The 21991-nt window shown below is 35.0% G+C and overlaps 2 protein-coding genes across 2 annotated transcripts in view; both read right to left on the minus strand.

Moving 5' to 3' along the window:
- The window catches only part of LOC107292519 (complement factor H-like), a 10500-nt gene extending 2282 nt beyond the window's left edge, over positions 1 to 8218 (minus strand). The window contains exons 1-3 of the mRNA XM_015821616.1: positions 8200 to 8218; positions 2796 to 2975; positions 2177 to 2350 (exon numbers count right to left, since the gene is read on the minus strand). Of these exons, the coding sequence (XP_015677102.1) occupies positions 2177 to 2350; positions 2796 to 2975; positions 8200 to 8218 (373 nt within the window). The remainder of the gene's footprint in view (positions 1 to 2176; positions 2351 to 2795; positions 2976 to 8199) is intronic.
- LOC107292523 (complement factor H) lies at positions 6400 to 21611 on the minus strand. Its single transcript, XM_015821621.1, has 9 exons — positions 21493 to 21611; positions 19556 to 19729; positions 18919 to 19107; positions 14686 to 14868; positions 14248 to 14454; positions 12555 to 12734; positions 10959 to 11138; positions 9182 to 9358; positions 6400 to 6560 (listed from the first exon to the last, which is right to left on the minus strand). Exons 1-8 carry the CDS (start codon positions 21554 to 21556, stop codon positions 9183 to 9185), a joined length of 1353 nt encoding a protein of 450 aa, XP_015677107.1. The 5' UTR covers positions 21557 to 21611; the 3' UTR covers positions 6400 to 6560; position 9182.
- Between the last annotated feature and the right edge of the window lie 380 nt (positions 21612 to 21991).

Below are 21991 nucleotides of genomic sequence, written 5' to 3' on the forward strand. Positions count from 1 at the left end.
TTCAGAAGTTAGTTGAGATGTCTGAGCCATCAGGGATGTAAACGGTCTCAAAGTTAGAGGCAGGATTTTTCTCAGAACCATATTAGCAATAAGGTTAAGCAGTTCAGTAAAAACAAGTAATACGCAGATTCAAAGTAAGAAAAATTTCAAACCGGAAATCACTTTCACTTCTTGCTGAAAAGTATCAATCCAACGCCATGGCATGGCCATCTCGATGTTGCTCGAGGGGAGGGACACCTGTGGGGGCCAGGCAGGGTTGGGAGAGATCCAGGGGGGCTCTGGTGGGTGGGATGGTGGGCATGGTGGGCAGGAGGCTTATCCTGTGGGGTGAGGCGAGGCAGGGGGCAGGGCAGGGGTGCCATTGCCGCAGGGCAAGGCAAGGCGAGGCAGGGGCTGGGGTGGCTGCTGCCTGACACCATAGGCCCCTGCACACAGTGAGCGCATGGGGGCCAACTGTGTCCATCAGCAGCCACAGCCTGCCCCTCGGTTTTGGCACGACGTGGCTGTTTGCCACCGGCCATGACCATTTGCCGCCTTGCGCATCGCACCCAGTGCCACTGCCATGAGGCTGCGGAACAAGCTGTGCAGAGGTAAGGAACCGGTATACCAGTTTCTTACCACTGCCCAGTTTGTTCCGAGGCCTCATGGCAGCAGCATTGGGCAGGAGGCAGCAAACGGCTGGTTTTGGCACGATGTGGCTTTTTGCCGCCTCGCGTATTGCACCCAATGCTGCTGCAATGCGGCTCAGCTGAAAGTGGCCATGGAACAAGTGGGGCAGGTTACCCCCTCACCTGCCCATTCAGCTACAGCTTTGGTGGCTTTGTAGGCAGAGCTGCAAAGTTCTCTTCTCTGACAGAGAAGAGAACTTCACAGCTCTGCCTACAGAGCCACCAAAGCAGCAGGTGGAACACCAGAGGTCAGGGAGGCAGGGTGCTGAAGTTGGCAGTCGAGCCATTGGCAAGAGCAATGCATCTGAGTGGAAAGTGGCCTTGGAACAAGTGAGGCAGGTAAGGAAAGAAATCCTCACTCCCCCCAGAAATTGCTTTTCTTTCTTTACCTGACTCCCAGCCCCATGCCATTTCTCCTTCGCGATCCGCTGCCGCGTGCAAGGAAACAAAGGAACTTTTTTTGGGGAAAAAAAGCTCAATCAATCAATTCCAACTTCTTGTGAAAGATCACGAAGTTGGAATTGATTGATTGACCATCGCCCCCCCCCCCATAATCTTCCTTTGTTTCCTTGCATGTGATGGCAGATCGTGAAGGAGAAATGGCACAGGGCTGGGAGTCAGGTAAGGAAAGAAAGGCAATTTCTGGGGGGAGCTTTGAAGGAGCTTCACTATCATCACTACTGTTTCTCATTGCACCAATTTTTCTTTCAACAATACTAAACAAATCAAGGCATACCTATAAAACATCAAAAACATCTGTCAGGCTATCCCACCTTCTTCACATGGACAATCTGAAGCTATATGTAAAAACATCATCTGAAATAGAATTTCTGCTGAACTCTAGCCTGTGGCCAACTGATCTTCTGTGGCTCAATTCTGCCTCTAATGCATGCTTCCAAAAATAGCTTGTGTTGCTTCTTGTGGGACTATCACCCAGATTGTCCCTAAAGGAAACAAATGCTTTTTTCTAAACTTTGAGTTAGACACAACTTAATAAATGTTTGCCCCAAATGATCTTAAGAACAATAATGACCTGTTCTGAAGAAAGACATTGGACATTTTAAGTCTGATCAATTAAAATTAAAAGTTAATAAAGTATGCTGTTTTAGTTCCACAAGTTCCAAGAAACTATGGAGCCTGATTTTTTGTTTATCATGGATGGCTATAATATTGAAATTATAGAATTAGTGGCTCTTTTTATACTATTCCTTTAAAACTAATTATAGTTACTTTAGGCAATCAGTATTCATATAAATAGCCCATAGATTCAGAAGAAAATTGAAACAGATTATTTTGCGTGTTAAAGAAAAGACATATGACTTTTCTAAGACTTGTTATCCATGTTATATGTAAGTATCTCTGGTGAAAATGAAACCCAATATCAACCCACAAAGACTCAATTCCTAAATTACCAGAATTTTGTTTTTGATTGATTGGAGCTGCAATCCTATGCATCCAATGTGTATAAGATTTCAGAGTAACCATGACCATTAGAAACATATACATACTTGTACACTGAGGTTTTGTACTCCATCCATTCTTAGTACATAAGGCATCTGGTCTGCCAACGTATCTGTATCCTTCATTACAGGAGAACCATATTCTCTCACCTTCCTTATAAACAAACTTTGCAGATAATATGGTTCCATGTTCAATATGATCTATCTGGCAAGTCATTTCTACTATAAAACACAAATATGTTTTCATTAATATTTTCTGTAATCAATAGAATAATAAAAAAAGAAATGCTATATAACAAATCTAAATGATTAGAATCTTATCCAGGTGAATGGGTAGGAATGCAATTGTACAATCTTGTTTATTGCGTTCTGATAGAACATCCTCCTTTCATGTCTGTCCTGTATCCTGTTGCAACTAAATAAGAACTTTAGATATGTACAAAATCTGCTAAAAGATCTTGTTGAGGTATGTCCCTCAGGGGAGGGAGGGAGGGAGAGAGAGAGAGAGAGAGAGAGAGAGAGAGAGAGAGAGAGAGAGAGAGAGAGAGAGAGAGAGAGAGAGAGAGAGAGAGAGAGAGAGAGAGATTCATAAAAAATAATGTGAATTTCTGGTGAAGAGTTAAATATATTGCCCCTAATCATAGTAATGTATGCAACTTTTACTTACAGACACATTTTGGTGGAGGTGACCATCCTTTTTTTGTGCATTCAACCACCTGTCCTCCATTATCTGGTTCAAAGGTAAATCCATTGTTACACTGAATTTGGATTAGATCCCTATCATAGTATATACTTCTTTTAGGTCGGAAAGAACCATTTGATATTCTTGGAGAACTGCATGTAATTTCTAGAGAAAATAAACAATATCTTTACTAAAAAAAGAAAAGCTTACACTTGTATCAGATTTTGGGCATTGCTTTTCTATTAGCACAGAAAACAACAGCATTATTATTTTGAATATATATATATATATATATAATCATCAAACAATTTTAATCGGCAGCCACTGATGGGCACTAACTAATTTAAAACTTACTACTGGTATCTAAAATATACTATGAAAATCTACTGTGCACTGCAGTGTTGTAAAAATAAAGCTACAATGTGAATAACGCCATACTTGCTGTTCAGTTGCTGAAACATCTTGTATTTGAGAGGGAAATTATAATTATAAGTCTATGATATTCTTAAAGTATCTGCCATTACAAATTTCCAGAAAACCACAGATGAAAAATGGAACTCTTTCACTAAAAATAACTGTTCCTTGAATGAACGCAACAGAAACTGTTTCCTTTAGTAACCCCTTGATTTCTCTTCCTCTTAACTTACTATTTTGAGAAGAGCAGCCTGGACAGATAAGGAAAGCAGCAACCAGGAGCAGCCAGCTCTTCATAGCTGTTCAGGCAATGTCTGAACCACCAGACCTCACTTCAGCAGTCTGGCTTTCGCAGCTGATTTCTTCCAGCTACTACCATCCTTCCTCATTTTATATTGTTTGCTTGTCAAGGAACCTTGGAGGAAGAAATATTACTGGAATAAGAAGATGACCTTTACAGATAACAGAGGACTCCATGAGAATCTTGGGAACTTTGTGTTACAATGATAACAACAAACAAATCAACCAATAGTTCAGTTTTTCAGAAAGAAAAATCACCACTTGAACTCTAGTTATTATGTGAACCGTTTCCTCATTCTTCCAGCTCTTAACAATGTATTTTTATTGTAAATTACCCAGAGTGACTCAGATGAAATGGGCAGTGTAAAACTTTGATAACTAATTAAATTATATTTGATATCTGATGTATCTATTTTGCATTCATTGTGTCAATAGTTACAGGAACCACAAGTTTGCAGCTATCCAATACTTACCTTAAATGACTCTGGAGTTTAAACAATCAGCCAAATATAGTTAACCATTAGCCAATCATATGAGGGAGACTTTACATTTTGGTACCTATTTTTTCCCACAGATACTGCAGATCTAAGATTAGGTTCTACTTATATAAATATCCAGAAGTTCAAAACTCCCAGGGGCTAGAAGAACCAAGAAAATAAGATATTGCTTCCTTATCAGAGGAAAAAACAAAGGTCAACCCTTGTTCTCTCACTAAACAGGAAAATTCCCTTTTACAAGGGACAATGTTATTTTGTATTTTATTTTCCTTTTTTCCTTATATATATATATATATATATTATGAACTTACATTTGATAACTGACATATTTATTTTGCATTTATATGTCAACAGGTATAAGAACCACAAGTTTGTAGATACCCCAAACTTTCCTTAAATTCCTCTAGATTTTTACAGTCTTCAGTCAAATGTAGTTAACCTATGGACAATCATATCAGGGAGACTGTTTGCACAATTTAGAGCTTTTTTTTTCTTCCCAGATTTTACAGATCTAGAATTAGGTTCCACTTATATAAATATCCAGAAGGACAAAACAGTATCAATTCCCAGGGACTAGAAGAACAGAAAAAATAAGACATTATCTTCTTATCAAAAGGATACAAGATCTACCCTTATCCTTATACCAACCAGGAAAATTCCTTTTGATAAGGGAAAATGTGATTTTATATATCATTTTCCCTTTTCCCTTTTTTGTCTTTTAGAGAAAATATGGTGTCACCATTTTATAATATATTTTTCTTAAATTCAAAAATTTCTTTTTTTACAGATGTGTATGAAAAGTATTCTTTGCTGCCAATTCCACCTACCTACTCTGAAGAAAACAATATGTACTATCTGTCTTGTACAATTTCAAATGAATCAAAAAGACTCCTCATCTTGTGTCTTTAGTGTGAACAGTGTTTGTCTCACTCAGGACCTGTAGAGGACAGAGGGAATGGCCTTGGGGGACAAGAAAAAGGCAGCTGTAAGAACAGAGGAGCCTGAGACCAGGCCCAAAAAGTAATTTGAAGGAATGTCTCAGACAAGCCCCTTCCTAATTCACATGAAGATAAAAGGAGGGAGAGGGGAGCACATGTAGACTTGCAAAATTCTATGACTGTAATTGATACAATAAATGTAGTACTGAACAACAGGGCATTGATTTCTTAGTCTAGTTTACTTTACAGGGCTTGAATCACCTTTAACATGAATTTTTCTGCATTTCTTTTCCTCTAGCCCTATCAATACATCATCAGCTCACAAAATTGACTAATGTAATACCAAGGGACATCTGGCATAAATCACAATTATGTGACATATGTCAGGAGGATATTGTATAGATGAAATTGTTTGCATAAATCTCTGCATAATGATGTGATATCACAGATTCTTTCCCTCTTTGCAGAAACCCTTCTATATTTGCTCATGATCAGCAACTGCAAATTCTCTTCAGGGAACTTCTTACTCTTTACATTTTTCATGCCCAAAGAATCTGCCCAGAACCACAGTTATCGTCCATTTGTGTATCACATAAAAGAGCTGAAGAAGCATCATGAGAAGGAAGGCCTTTAACAATTTCCAGAAGAAAACCAATCCCTTCTTGTAATGGTCTGGGTAGCCAACAATATATCTTCATCACAGTTTAGGATGAGAAAATAGAAGGATGTGTGTTTTTCTCTCTTGTCTGTGGCAGAACTCTTAATATAATGCCTGAATATAAGAAGTTTAGAAAAATAAAAAGCAGGACAATTTACTGCTGGATGGATGAAATAAGTCATAGTCCAGTCTTGCAAGAATAACTTCCAGTATTTAGTGTGGACAGGACTTTGAACCATAGCTTTGCTTAACATTGCAAAATTTATTCCCAGAACTATTGCAAAAGGCTGTTTAAACAATATATAAATAAAAATGTAAATAATCGTAAATGACAGTGAATGCTCATTATGAATAAAAGTGTTGTTCTTCTGAAAGAGCTTTGTAGGCATAAGCCAAGATGAAAGCATTGAACTCAATCACCATCAGGGTTTATCTTGGCTATTCATCTTGGCTAATATCAGTGAGAATTTATATCTCTTTAAAAAATAAAAAATGGAAATTATTTTTACAGATGGGTTTATTATTCATTTAATGAACTCAACACTTCTTCATGCTAAAATACCATTTTGAGTGTTCTCAAACCGCTTTAAAAAGGATTGATGGTTGTTAATTCTCATTAATCAAATATTTTGGTTACAAGTTTATACATAAAGGTGTACATTATTGATTTCAGGCACATTTTGAAAAATGTATATTATGTTAAATTAGAATGATTATATATTTGCTGGAAAATGCATTATTTTAGCAATAATAATAATAATAATAATCATTTAGCTTTTTCAAAGTAGGCTTTTATTTTCAAGATTCATTGTGAACAACTGCAGAGTACATATATTTTCCAGAACAAACACAAGTTTCATGTACAGGTATTAAAGAGAATGATCCATGATTATTGACATCCAAATACTGGTTGAAAAGGGTTGCCTCATTCATTTCCATAGACCTAGAAAATAAAATGTAGGTTTGCAAGTTATATTTTAAAGACCTATTTCTTATACCACTTCATCTAGAACAGAATGCACACTTGATAATTTTATAATATTAAACTAATTCCACACATGGGCAATATGGAGGAAATATCAAATATGATTATCTCAGTATGTTAAATCTAATGGCCAAATGGACACTCATTCTAGAACAGATTGTAGAGCATTCTGTCACTAAGCAGTTGCTTGCTTCTATTGTTTCTCTCTAAAACCACAATACATTAAAACCTTAAACATTTTAGGAATGTTGACACTAATCAGGATTTTTTAAATATATTTTAGGATCTAAATTCTGGCAGGCAGAGTGATCCTCAAGCATAACCTTTAGGATGAATAAAGGAACTGGGCTGAATCCAAATTTACTTCTGCTCAGACCCTCAGAAATCTATTGGATAGGTTAAATGAATCATCAGTAAATGGAATTTCTTTGATTGCAATGGACTGTTGGATCCAACCCAAGAATTTAAATGAAAAATTTAGGCTGATTCAAACCAAACATGTTGCAATGGGACCATTGAAATCAGTGAGTATATGAGGATACATTAGAGTTTCTCCTCACTTCAGCCCCAGAAGAGAGGACTTTGCCAGGATTCAGGAAGATATGAAATTATGGCAGTTGTTTGTAACTCTCTGATCCAATCCTCATTGTTTTTAAATATACCACCCACCACAGATATAGCCATTTCCCCTCTGTTGTTCTGAATGAAGAGAAACTGATTTAAATCACAGAATCCTTAAGAATTTCCCTGTTAAATATTTCACATTTTTAATCCATGGGTACCCTTAAAATATATTTTTAAAAAACTTTGTGAGTTCATTCAATCTTTCTCCCTCTCCATTATCCGAAGGAGACCTTTTGGGTTAAGATGATTGAGAAAAAAGTCATCTTCTTCCCTTTATGAGTCATATCCATGAAGTAATCTTATATCAATTTTATCTGAAAAAGACTGAGCTAATTTGGGCATAACCATTGATTCAAAGTGGGATAAGGAAAGCCAATGATGAAAACTGTAAGATACCTGAAAATCAGAATATTTCATTTACATGCTGGTAATAAAAGGTGGGGGAGGGAAAAACAGGGAAAGAAGGGGAAAGTGTACATATTTTATAGCAGTGTGGAAGAAGCACCCCTTCTTCCTTCCAGAGATTTGTCCAATTGGTTGTTTTTGGATGGATGTTTACTAGTCTTTTCAAACCACTGGTAGACTGGTTCATTGTTCTTTCCATCATATGGGGCTTTCAGAAGGCTTGTAGCTTATGGTAAAAAAAATCTAAGTGGCAGATTATCTGTATGAAGCAGGAGATCTAATCTTATCATATCTCTATTCCCCAAATAGCTGAAGCCTTTGTGAACATTCAAACTCAAGTGCATAAACTGAACACAAAGCAAACATATTTCTGGTTTTAAAGGATTACAATAGCTATTAGAAAAGACTTCCTGTTTGAGCACGGTGACTGAAAGATTTCTTTAAAATTACTAATTAAGAAGGAAAAGTGCAAGTCTTGTGTGGCCTGCCATACCCTCTTGGCCTCTGGACACTGTCACCTTACCCTCTTCTCCCACATTTTTCTCAGTGTTACATTTCTGCCACTAACCTGCTTTGAGACTTTGCATGTTGAATAAGAGATTTCAGTTATAGCAATAGCACTTAGGCTTATATATTGCTTCATAGTGCTTTAGTGCTTTTTTCCCTAAGCAGTTTACAGAGTCAGTATATTTCTCACAACAATCTGGGTTTTCATTTTACCGACCTCAAAAGAATGGAAGGCTGAGTCAACTTGAGCCGATCAGAATTGAACTCCTGGCAGTGAGTAGAGTTAGCCTGCAATACTGCATTCTAATCACTGTGCTCTTGTCTTGATATCTGACAAGAGTTGTATAGCTGATGAAGGCACAGGAGGATCAACCACTAGATTCTAAACAGGAAGGATTTTGGGCAAATCCATGCAGCCTGTGTGCATGGTACAAGGATAGTCCACTGTTTCCCTAGCACGTCTGTATGCTTCTGCCTGTATGTCAGGTTCAGATCCTGAGTTGGGCAAGTACGTGTCCCTCTGTGAATGTGTTAAGTATTAAGCTTTTAGTTCAGAAAATAAGCAATAAAAGGTGTAAACTCGTTTTTGTAGCACTGTAGCACTTCTCTGACTGTGATAGGATGTGGCTTCTTTAAAGAATCACTTGATTAAATCATCTTCTCGGGTCCCTACAATATTCAGAGAGGTACTCCCTGTGTTGTGGCTTATGGATTATGGTTAATAACAGCATGGAGCATCATAATAATAAGGTTATTGCTATTGAACTTGCTTTTAATACATTATTTCTCTGCTTTTTGTAGAATCATATTATGATTATTATAAAAGCTTTAGGACATTTTTAAGAAGAAAAATTATAGAAATGTATCATTTCTACTGCTAGTTATAAGAAACTAGTCTCCTGCCGCCATTATTATTTCATAAACAATCATTCTTTGTCAATAAAGAAATTTATCATTCATTAACAATAAAGCAATTTCTGCTCTAGTAAGAAACTAAATACAAGGAAACTGAAACAAAAAAGAAAAAAAAAACCACTGCTTACCTTAACAGGAAGGAGGGGGATCCCAACCATTAGCAGTACAGTTAGAACGGCTTTTTCGGTCTCCTTTAAAGAAAGGCCATCTAAAACAGGTTATCTCAATTTCATCGTTGTGCATGTATTGAGATTGTGTAGGTCGAATGTAGCCATTCCTCACTTCTGGAGGGGAACACCGAATTTCTACAGAGGAATATGAATAGAGAAACGTGGTCAATAAGTCACTGCCTATGAGACTAATGCATTGCAAAATGAGGAGAGATCCTCATTCTATAAACCTTGAAGTGGAATTTATTTAAAATTTATTTTGTTTTATGATCTTTTTTTTTTCAGTTGCAAGTAACACAAGCTGTGGGACCTTTCTCTGTCTATTGTGTTTCAGTTCTGTCAACTTCACAAGATAGCAATAGCAATAGAACTTATACTTACATGCTGCTTCACAGTGCTTTACAGCCCTCTCTAAGTGGTTTATAAAGTCATATTGCCCCCCAAAATCTGGATCCTTATTTTACCAACCTCAGAAGGCTGGAAGGCTGAGTCAGCCTTGAGCTGGTGAAATTAGAACAGCCGAACTGCTGGCAATTAGCCTGCTGATTGGCAATCAGCAGAATTAGCTTGCAATACTGCACTCTAACCACCACGCCACCATGGCTCTTAAGATGGGTGGGCTAAGGAAGCTCAAGACTATCTTCACTGAAATTTGTTATAATAATAATAATAATAATAATAATAATAATAATAATAATAATAATAATAATAATAATAATAATAATAATAATAATAATAATAATAATAATAATAATAATAATAATAATAATAATAATAATATCTTACGCATATGATTGTGCTATATTTCTCCTCCTTCATTCAGTAAATAGGAAAAGTTCTGAGAGCCTTCCAAATGTTATCTTGCTTTTCTGAACTTAAAAATGTTTTAGCCCCTAGACAACAGTTCTTGCATACATCTGTAAAGGCAATCTTTCTTACTTTCTCCGTAGGTCTGCCTCCAGTATATAGTTTATATATTTTTATTGCTGTTGTTGTTCTTTAACATACTGTATATTGAGCTCCCTCTGATAGCCAAATACAAATCTTTCCTTGTTTAGAAACTGGTTTGGTAAAAAGTTTGACCCCATAGACATAGAGCATCCATCATCCCTCATTTTAGAAAAAAGGTGCATCCTGAAAAGCCATACTCCATTTTGTACCATTCTGAGGTGACAGAAGCATCTAGAAGAATCCAGCTTACTCCGCAGCACATGTTCTTCTGAGGACAAAATCTATATCCCTTGTATAGCATTCACCTCATGCTGTTTTTTAATAAAGTATCTAGTTCTGTGTTTATGGTCTGGATTATTGAAGGACAGGAGACTTTAACTGCATGTTGAGCTACACTAAAATGTAGTGAGGACAGAACATAGGGAGAACATCAGAGAATAATATCATCTGGAAGATTGGTGATTGCAACATTAGCTATCAAGCAATTGTTTCAGTGTAAAAAGATTGGAGTAGACAGGATAATATTCATTCTGCTAGGAAAGACTTTCTGAGTAAAAAAAAAAAGTCCTCTCTCAAGTAAGAATTCACTAATTATGAGAGGCCTTAGTGTAGAAATGTTATCATTACTATAGCTAGTTATAATAAACTAGTGTCCTGCCTCCATTATCATCTCATCTCATCCACCATAACATAGTATATCATTCATAAACAATAAAGCAATTTCTGCTTTAGAAAGAAACTAAAAACAAAGAATTTTTTTTTAAAAAACAACAACACTGCTTACCTTCACAGAGAGGAGAGGGACTCCAACCATTAGCAGTACATTTAGAAATGTACTTTCTTTGAATTGCTGTAAAGAAAATCCGTCTATGACAGATTATCTCAATTTCATCATTGTACATATATTGAGATCGTCTAGGTTCAATACGGCCTTTCCTCACTTCTGGAGGGGAACACTGAATTTCTATGGAGGAATATGAATAGAGATATATGGTCAATAAGTTACTGCCTATGAAACTAATGTACTGCAAAATGAGGAGAGATCCCCATACTGTAGATCTTGAATCTACTGTAGATCTTCTCACTTCATTCTCTAGATTGATGATTCCTGCACTAACTATCAAGCAATTGCCTCAATGAAAAAGGTTGGGGTGTATCAAACCTAGAGGACATCTGGGAAATGAAAGCTGATACCTTCTATCTTTCCTCTAAGCTAGGGCCCCCAATTCTTCAGTTCATCAACGTCTTCATGATGTTTAGATTGTTCACTGACCCCTCCAAACATTTATTATACTTAAATAATTTAGTACTATTTACCAAAAATCTAAAACAGCAGTAAAGGCATACATTAGTTGTACACAAAATATGGCCAAGAACTAACATTACTGCAAGTTAAAAATTGGAAATTAATATGCTGAAAACAAAAAAAATGAATATTGAAATATAATAAAACATAATAAAAAAGAAAAGCACTACACTGTCAATTTCTACAAAGGTTTGAGGGGAAAGTGAATAAAGATAAAACTTGGCAATGACTACAACTGGAATGTTTTAAAAAAAGAAACTGAAAGCTTGATTTTGGCTGCTCAAGACCAAGCTATTCAAATTAATCCTGTCAAGGCCAGAACTGAACAATCGTCAAATGATTCAAAGTACAGATTGTGCAGACAAGGAAGAAACAGTAGATTATTTACTCAGCTCATGAAAGAAATCATACAAAATGATTATAAACAACAAAATATCACAGTCACCAAAATTGATGCACTGGAACACCTGTCAAAATTATCAAGTTCCAGTAACAAAAAAAAATTGGGAACATAGAAGTTGTTGAAAATGAGCAAGCTAAAATATTTTGGGATTTCCTAATACAAACTGATAAGTCTTGGCTCATAACACACCAGGTATAATAGTGGTTGATAAGAAAGTGTGGATAATTGATATGGCAATATCAGGGGATAATACAAGAATTGGAGAAGATCACAAAGTAACAAGATCTGAAAGAGAATCTGTGAATTTGCCTATAACTTTGGTTATTCCTCTTGACAAGCTGATATTCCACACTTCATTGAAACCCATTTCTTGCATCCATCCAACTTGCATTTAGAATCTTTTCAAGGTGAATTGGTGGGAATGCGATTCTACAATCTTGTCCATTCTAGTCTGATAGTGCATCCTCCTTTCATGTCTGCCCTGTATCCTGTTGCAACTAAATAAGAACTTTAGATAGGTGCAAAATCTGCTAAAATGTTCTGAGTGAGATATGTCCCTTAGGCAAAAATAAGTGGAAAAATTACACAAAATAATGTTTAAAAGTACAATTCTTCAGAGTTAAATAGTTCAGCCCTTCCATAATCATAGTAATACATGCAAGTTCTATTACCAACACATTTTGGTGAAGGTGACCATCCATTTCTTGTGCATTCAACCACTTTTTCCCCATTATCTGGTTCAAGAGTAAATCCACTATCACACTGAATTCGAATTAGATCCCCATCGTGATATATTGTTCTTTGAGATCGAAAAGAACCATTCAATATTCTTGGAGAGTTGCATGTAATTTCTAGAGAAAATAAATCATATGTTATATTGAAAAAGAAAAAAGAAAAATCTATGCTTATATTGGATTATGGGAATTTTTTCTAACAGCATAGAAAACAATACCATTATTATACTATATAACATCATGAGACCATTTTAATCAGTAATCATGCCTATTAATGGGCACCAAGTAATTTCAAACTTCTCGTTAGTATCTAAAATATACTGTCAAATTAGCCATCTTGATTAAAAGTACTTTTACTACCCTTGTATTTATTTTGAAGATTAATAATAAATTCAGCAAGTTGCTATAATTATTCATCCCCTATACTTTGGTGTTGAAATTGAAATATAAAGCTACAATTTGATACCGTCATATTTGCTATTCACTCCCATTGATCACAATAGCATTTTCAGCCACCTGGAAGTATTGTAAATTATGCGCTCCACATCTTGCCTGTTATAAATGGGCTCAATTACAGTGATGATGGATGCATTGCTGTAAAGCACTATGAAGCAGTATAGAGGTCTAAGTACTATTGCTATTGTTGGTAAATCTAAAGAACAAGACTGTAGATAGTCCTGGAGAAAAAAAATCTATGTGATTGATGAGTTGATACCAACTTCATGACATGTAATTAATCAATTTGTTCTTCCTGGGATTGCCCTGGGGGTACCCTGGAAATATCAGCTGGTCTAAAATTCAATACACTGCATGTTCACAGATGTAATCTGAATTCTGTAATATTACAATACTGCTGTAGAAGTTTCACTGGCTACCAGTGTTCCTCTGGATGCAATCCAAGGAGCTGCTCATTACCTTTAAAGCTGGATATGGTTCAAGATTAGGCTATCTATGACATCGAATTTTCCAAATAATCAGTGCTTGTCCACCTTGGAGGGCAAGACAACATTCACTAAGGGTCCCCAACTATCAGTTTGGTCAGGGGATGATATCAAGTTTTCTTCTTGCAGCTCCCCTTCTCTGGGATCAGCTGCCCTAAGATGAGGGTTGTAGCCTCTCTCCTCACCTACAGGTGAAGAGTTACAGGAACATGTGTGTATAAGTGTGCATTTTTTTATTCTTTGATTCTTATTTTTATATATGTAAATTGCCTAGAATCCACAAGGAAAAACATTATAGAGAAATGTGCATAAATAAACATCTCCATTATGTTCTTCTGATGCCTATGGTGAAACTACTGGTTCTGGGAGACATTAAACTTCTAAAATTGCAAAATGTACCACATTAGGCATCCACTAATCTACTAGTCCAAAGATCAGAGGTAAAGCAATATTCTCTAGCAGTAACTAAATTAGATTTTTATAAATTCTTTAAAAATAGAAACATATAGTAGCTCAGCTATGGAGCTGAGCTGTACTATACCATTCAATGATATAAACGGTGTTGCCATGCAGATATATTATCCTGCATTGATGAATGAGCAATCGTTTTGGAAAAACTCTCAAGGATGCTGTGTGCTGTTTTTGTACTAACTTAGCCATGGTTTGTAAAATTAAATCCTTTGAGTCACCTTTGCATTTAGGAATTACAGGTGGTGTCCCATCACAATGGATTATAGAAGCTGATTGGGAAGAATCTGCTGCAAGGACATATCCTGTTCTACAGATCAACTCTATAGAATGACCACGTTGCACAAATATATTTTCAGAGGCGTCCATTCCATCTTTAACTTCTATCTTCTGCCTTTCCAGTTCAGCCGTGGGAATCATACAGGGATCTCAGATGAAAAAGAAAATAAATCTGTTAGAGAAGGATCCAAATGCAAATCCGAATCTTGTTGCAAAGGTCTAATAATAGAATTTAGCTTTCACCTACTAGCCAGTTCATCTCAGATATAGAACTGAAATATATAAATCATCTTTATGCAAGAGAAAAAGAAAGCAGTGAATGGATCCTAAAGATTAGAAATGCTCATCAAAATTAGGTGAAGACTTTCTTTTCTGCTTACCGAGGCAAATGGGCACTTTTGTCCAGGTCCCATTGTCACAGAAAGATCTTTTCTGGCCTTCCATGGCATAATACTTTTGGCATTTGAATTCTACTGAAGAGCCAGATCTGTACCGCTTCTCAGATAAAGTAGTAATGTCTCCATTCTCAATCCTTGGTGGACCACTGCAGTTTCCCCCTCTTTCTATGAAATATGAAAGCATGAAAAAACTTTGGCCATACTCCAAACTAAAGCTTTGTGATTGCCCATCAGTATTTCCTGACCAATTAAATAGACACCAATAAATCTGTTTTAATGAGCATCCATCCAAGTTGTATGTGTTTATAGTATTTTTAAAATATACACAGAAAAAACAGCAATATATATGTATTGAACAGATAATCTAAGTAGTTGTTAAGTATAATGCAAAAGCAGCTACAAAAGCAGAAAGAATAATCAAATTAACAATGCCCCCACTTAGAATTAACACATTAAACTGATATAAACCAGCTAAATATATTGCAAGTTATATAAGTGTGCAAATTATACATAATCATAAACTGCTCTTTTTATCTATGACAAAAATTACACCAGCTAAATATATTGCAAGTTATATAAGTGTGCAAATTACACATAAACATAAACTGCTCTTTTTATCCATGACAAAAATTATACCAGCTAAATATATTGCAAGTTATATAAGTGTGCAAATTACACAAAAACATAAACTGCTCTTTTTATCTATGACAAAAATTATACAGCATCATTTATTTTCTTAGCAGAAAAAAATAGCCTTTTTCCAAAATTGATAATTATATATTTCTTGAATTCAATCTTTGATATTTAAATAGTAGTAGTTTTCCAAATTCTCTTGGCTATTCCACATGTATGATATAACCTTGCAGTTCCAGAAAAATGGTTAGATTTCTTGATTTTAGAATATAATTCAAAATACCATTTACAACTTTAACATGAAAACATTTACCCATATTTCTATTTGTTACAATATTCTTCTAAAAAGAAGCCAAAATTAATATGACTCAGTTCTGAATGTTTCTGATTTAGTTGTTGAGGAGTTCCAATGAATTCAGAATCAAATCTCTACATAAATTCATTTCAACTTCAAGTCCAAAGGATACACTTAATGTGTTTTGAAGTCTGAATGGAGGATGGAAGATCTTGTGGAGTGATTCTAGGAATCTCCCTAACCCAGGAGAGTCATATCAACCAGAAGAATGCCCATTCCTTCTGCTAGTAAGATGAAAAAGGTGACAGCCCAGAAAAAAACCCTTCAGGGAACCCCAGAGAGCCCTCCCTGAACTTGCCTTCAGTTGGCCATCTTCACAAGAAGTCCCATGTATGCTTAATCTTTCTGATGTAGTCTTTGAAGAGTTCTAATACATTTAGAATCAAATCTCTTCATAAGGTCATTTCAACCTCAAGTCCAAGGGATAATCTTAACATGTTTTCAAGTTTTACATAAACTGATGTTTCATTTTTTTTATTTATTCCAACTCTTCATTCCATAAGTCATACTTCACAACAATTTCAACCTCAAAGATATTTTAAAATTTCAGATACAATTTCAAACTCAAGTTGATTGAAATAAAAATATGATTAAATTGATTACATTGACACTTATATTTAGGCCAGGAATGTCTAGCTGAATTGCTGACATTCCTTAAAACATCCCTTAAAATAATAATTTCAAAGAAATTGATTTAAAGTAACTATTACAGATTATGCTCATCTTTTCCGAAAGCACTAGATATCACCTATTTTTAAAGTAGAATTCCTCCATAAATAAGTGAGACTCATCATCAAAATACAATCTACATCTCAACAGAACTCAAATACACCTACTTGCTCACAACTCCCTTTATTTTTTGCTATATGCTGAAATCATCTTTGCTCTGGGTTGACCCAAGTAACTGTCAACATCTTAACAGAAATACATGAAGTAATGGCATGTGGGAATGACCTTGGAAAAAAGTGAGAGGAGATGCAGCCAAGGGAATGGTCAGATAATAATAATAATAATAATAATAATAATAATAATAATAATAATAATAATAATAATAATAATAATAATAATAATAATAATAATAATAATAATAATAATAATTAAAAAAACCTTTATTATCAAAGTATAAAATGTATACAGCCCATTGCAGAAATGTGGTTCACATTTCTGCAAGTGGTTCAGAAAAGATACTCCCAGTTTCATGAGCTGTAAAGGGGACTGAGGGGTCAGTGGGGAGGAAAATTTACTTTAGGATTGCAAGAATATACTAACATAATCTTATAGAAAAGTAAAATTAGCTCATCTGTCTGTGCATCCTATCTAGTCTACTTTGCAAGGTTGACAGATAATTATTTTCTAATAAAGATCTCAGAAGTTGATATTCAGTTAAATTAATAATTACACATAGATAGATGATAAAATAAATGCCTAGTAATATCAAGGTTGTGTTATTGCTTATTTCATCAGAAAAAATAACTTAATATATTCAGGATCCATGATTCTGAGGCCATCATATGTAAGTATTTCAAATCACCCATCTCTGACTCAACCCACATAAAGACATTATATATTTCTTCTGTGAGATTCCTTGAACGTCAGTAAATATTTTTAACCAAATTTATCATCTAAGTGTTTTCATTTAAGCTCTGTATTTTTTTCATTTTCACAGAATCATAGGTAATAACATATCTATGTATACAAACTTTATATGCATGTCATACAACCCATCAATTGGCACAATTGTTATTAACTTCAAAAATCCTTATGTTTGTTCTTCAATAATATCATAAAAATAATCATATTATGTCAAAAATATTAAAATACCACCTGCCATTTATAACTGAGCACATTTAAAGTAGGATTTGAATGTTTGAAGTAGGATTGTCTAGTCCAATCTAACACATGTTCTGAGCATAGCAAAGTATACTCTCTATTTATAGGTTGATGTAAACATTAAATGTCCTCCAAGTTAAATGATACTGTGTGTATATCATTTTCTCTTTCTATAATTTTTAATTAAAATTTTACAAAACAAAGGAAGGAAGGAAGGAAGGAAGGAAGGAAGGAAGGAAGGAAGGAAGGAAGGAAGGAAGGAAGGAAAACAAAAGTGTAGAAAGAAACAGAAAAAGATGTGATCCTTTGCAGTAAGTATTTACAAAATTTACAAAATTCACTCTTAATTTATGATTACGAAAGATTGCATCACTTTCTGATTTTGACTATTAATATATGGTGTTGTTTTGAAATATTTCTATCTTAACTGAATGGAACTGAAATAAATCTGAAACTGAACTGAAAATTCACAAAAAGATTTAGGGTTCCACCAACAATTAAGTGATCAAGAAACAGTGATAGTTCTGAAAATTCTTCTGGACTATTTTTTTTTGTGGGCTACAAAATTATTATAAGAATCAGAAAATTAAATATCTTCAAGCAAAGATGTCCTTCATGACCCAAATAGTCTGGAACCAATACTTGCAGAATTATTAAATACAGTCATATTCTCAGGTACCTTAATATTACCATGACTATATGATAATGTCATCCAACCTATTTCAAACAAAAGAGATTTTTCATCATGCAAAATATGGTTCTCTCTTAATGATATGATATCAACATGTTTTTAAAAAACCTTTACATTTTTTGAAACAAATTCCTATGCTACCAATATTTATTTTTTTTTAAAAAAACCTCCCTTTTTACAATTCTGTAATCTCTTAATTTGGGTTAGACACTGGGTGACTGAAGGGAGCTGAGCATTTACTGACCGGATTCCCTTCCTGATGCCACATGGAGTTCACAGCAGATGTTTTCACTTTGCATCCTAGGAGAGAAACATATGCTGCTACCAAGGATTGACTCTCAACCTTCCAAGTGGAAGGCAAGCATCTTCACTGCTAGAAGACCACATCACTCATGCTACCAATATTTATATGTATCTTTAGCCACATAGAAAGAAAACTTCTTAGATTTTGGATTGAGTTTAAGGTCAAAATTAATATTTGGAGAAATGTCAGAACATCCTTCTCCAATTTGCTTTAGGATTTTTTTTTAATATTTCAGTTACCACTACTAAAACTCTAAGGCAAATATGAGTGATTTCAGTGGCCAGTAAATTACTCTTAAAAGAATGGAAATTTAGAAGCAAATGTTCATATTCATTATGATATATTAATTATTTTAATTAGTTACAATCCCAGAGGAATCCATCATACTGACAGCATGCTTACCAGAGAGACATAATGGCAAATCCATGTAACCGTCAACACACTTTCTGACTGATGGAACCACAAGCACATGTCTTTCATTGCACTGAAATTGCACACTATGATTATTTTGAATAATCCAAGTTTTTCTTTGGCCTCCAAACACAAACAAGTTTTTTGTTGCTAGCTGTTGTCTTGTGATTATGCATGGTGCTAAAAAAAAAAGAAAGAAAATAAGGTAGATTCCACATAATGAATATAAGCTTCCAATTGACCATCTTTAAATTTATTCACTGATTTGCCTGTTCATTCAATAATGTAGATCAGTTTAATATTTCTAGATTTTAAATAAAAGAATCTGACACCAGGACAGTCTGTGGCTTCAGTGTAGAGCAGGGATGTCAAACTGGTGGCCTGGGGGCCGGATGCATCACATGCAGGCCACACCCACCCCAGCTCCACAAAGGCAAAAAACATCATGATAAGTCATGATACACATCACGTGACGCGATCGAGTTTGACACCTGTGGTGTAGAGGAAAACATGGATCCAAATTCAAGCTTATTCTCAAAGAATTTGGCAGCTGCAATTCTTATCCTGTTGGAGCAATTCTAAATTTTCTTCCAGATTTACACTAGTCAAAGAAAGTATAATGGCTTACCCAAGCATTTTGGTGGATGAGGTGTCCATTGTTGTCCCTTACACTGAATCCATTCAGGTCCTTCCAAGACATAGCCAGGGTAGCACCTGTATTGCACTCGGTCATTTTCCAGATACTTGGCTTTCTCAGTGGTTACAATTTCCCCAAAATCAATGTCATCTGGTTCTTCACATACTGAAATTATATTTACATAAAATTATCTTACTTGCTTAGACTTTTCACTTTTCCTGTTAACTCTCATGAACTTCTCATGAACTGCAAGATAACAAACTTCCTGTTCTAAACCAAGTTAGATAATTATTTCCCACTTTTGTCGTAATTGGAAACTAATACCTGCTGGGCACTTAATCCTCATTAGTAGGATTAAGGTAGAGGTAGTCCTAGATTTAATGATTGTTTGAAGTTCCCAGGAACTTACCTGGGGAGGTGCTTTTGATCCAGATTTGAAGTTTCAACAGCCATCCTTCACCATGGTCACATGAGTTCATTTTGGGCTGCATTTACAGCATCCCTGGTTACACAACCTTGTTTTCTAACAATTTTGCCAAAAACCAGCCTTTACTTCCAGTTACCAGCAAAACTGCATCAATAGTAAACCATTGGATCACTTAACAACTGTGGATTTGCTTAACAACCATGGTAATTCATTTATGTCCACAACAAAAATGGTTATAAAAATCTGGTCAGTCACGTAACTGATCTGCTTTATGACTATAACAAGTTATAACTCACCTACAGGTGAAGAGTTACAGGAACTCTTGTGGGTCATAACTCAAGGGCTACATGTAATATGTAACCTTCCCTTTCTGATGTCTAACTTGAACAATGCTGGGGGTGGGGAGCTATTTAGTTTATTAACCAATTGATTAAAAAGAATAAACAAGAAAGCTCAGCACTAACAACTCACTGGCAACCATCCAAAACAATGATAAATAAATGATTGGCTTAAAATTTTGATTAGTATGAATATAAGCAAATGCAGTCATAGCTACTGGTCTTATAAAGTGAATATTATCTTCTTTGTCTTCTCCTAAAGGATATTCTTACCATGAATTTAGATAGTTACTAATTGATTTTATTTTTATCTTGATGTAATTCATCTCTAACATTTTAAACTACTGACTTATAAAGACTCATTTCCTTTGCATAAAATGGTACAGAAGCTGCAGCCATGTCGCCTGCATAATCAATGCTCTTATGGAGATATTATGTGCTGTAGTGGTAGACCAGAGCATTAATAAAGGGCATGATAAAAATAACCTCATCTATAGGAAAATACAGAGAAAAAGAATCTGTTCTAGTCAACACCCTCTTGTGGACTTGGGGGAAAGTATAGATAACTGCATTACTGTCAACATGTTATTCTACATGTGCACAGGAAAAAAAAACTTGAGTCTCAAAACTTCAGCAGGATTTATTGCTATGAAAAGTCCTCTATTTCTGTAATCTCTGATTTTAGTACATTAGCATCTGAGTAGTTAAATGATGTGGAAATATATTCAATAAATATATTTCATTTTACACCTATTCATTTCAACTTTTAGGGATCTTTTTTTGTTTATAAGTAAAATAAACCGTTAAACACAAATACTTCAGTGAAATCAAAGAGTAAACTTTTACATCAGTTTTAAAGTAGCATTATTAGACATGATAATCACTTGGTTATTGTGGTATCAAGTTATTTATTACCTGAAGCAAAGTCCCCCCCAAACAGGTGTGAATTTATAATACCAACGCAAAGTATTTTTGCTATTCACCAATCAGTTGCTGAAAAAATTTGCATATGATAAGGGGATTGTAATTATCAGTCTATGACATTCTTAACAAATCTGGTATTACAAATTTCAAGAAAGCCATAAATGAAAAATGGAACTCTTTTCATGATTACAGCAGAAATTGTTTCCCTTAGTAACCCTTGATTTCTCTTCTTAACTTACCATTTTGTGAAGAGCAACCTGGCCAGAGAAGAAAAACAACAACCAGGAGCAGCCAGCTCTTCATAGCTCTTCAGGCAATGTCTGAACCACCAAACTCACTTCAGCAGTTTGACTATCTCAGCAGTTTTCTCCTAGCTACTACCATCTCTTCCTCATTTTTGTTTGTTGGTTTGCTTTTTGTTAGGGAACTGATGAGGAAATATTATCTGAATAAGAATATGATCTTGGCAGTTAAGAGAGGATACCATGAGAATTTGGGGAACTCTATGTTGCAATGATAATAACAAACAAATCAAGCAAGTTCAGCTTTCCCGGCAGTGATTCAAAATCTTCAAAAGGAAAAATCACCAAGGTTGATAAATTTTAAACCCTTGCAAGATCTTCAGTTGAAGCAGCTAGCTGCAAAATTATTATACATGAGATATATGAAAAATTCTTGTCAATGCAAACTGTTTCCTTATTCTTCCAGGGCTTAACTCTGCATTTTTATTATAAATCA

The sequence above is a fragment of the Protobothrops mucrosquamatus genome, unplaced genomic scaffold (assembly GCF_001527695.2).
Source record: "Protobothrops mucrosquamatus isolate PMUCROS unplaced genomic scaffold, P.Mucros_1.0 scaffold1365, whole genome shotgun sequence".
In the NCBI taxonomy this organism is placed as follows: Eukaryota; Metazoa; Chordata; class Lepidosauria; order Squamata; family Viperidae; genus Protobothrops; species Protobothrops mucrosquamatus.

Coding starts and splice junctions, on each gene's coding strand:
- LOC107292523 (XM_015821621.1), bottom strand. CDS start 21,556: ATGAAGAGCTGGCTGCTCCTGGTTGTTGTTTTTCTTCTCTGGCCAGGT. Junction 19,108..19,555: donor TCATCCACCAAAATGCTTGG/GTAAGCCATTAT, acceptor TTTTTTTTTTAG/CACCATGCATAATCACAAGA. Junction 14,869..18,918: donor TTTGCCATTATGTCTCTCTG/GTAAGCATGCTG, acceptor CATATTTCATAG/AAAGAGGGGGAAACTGCAGT.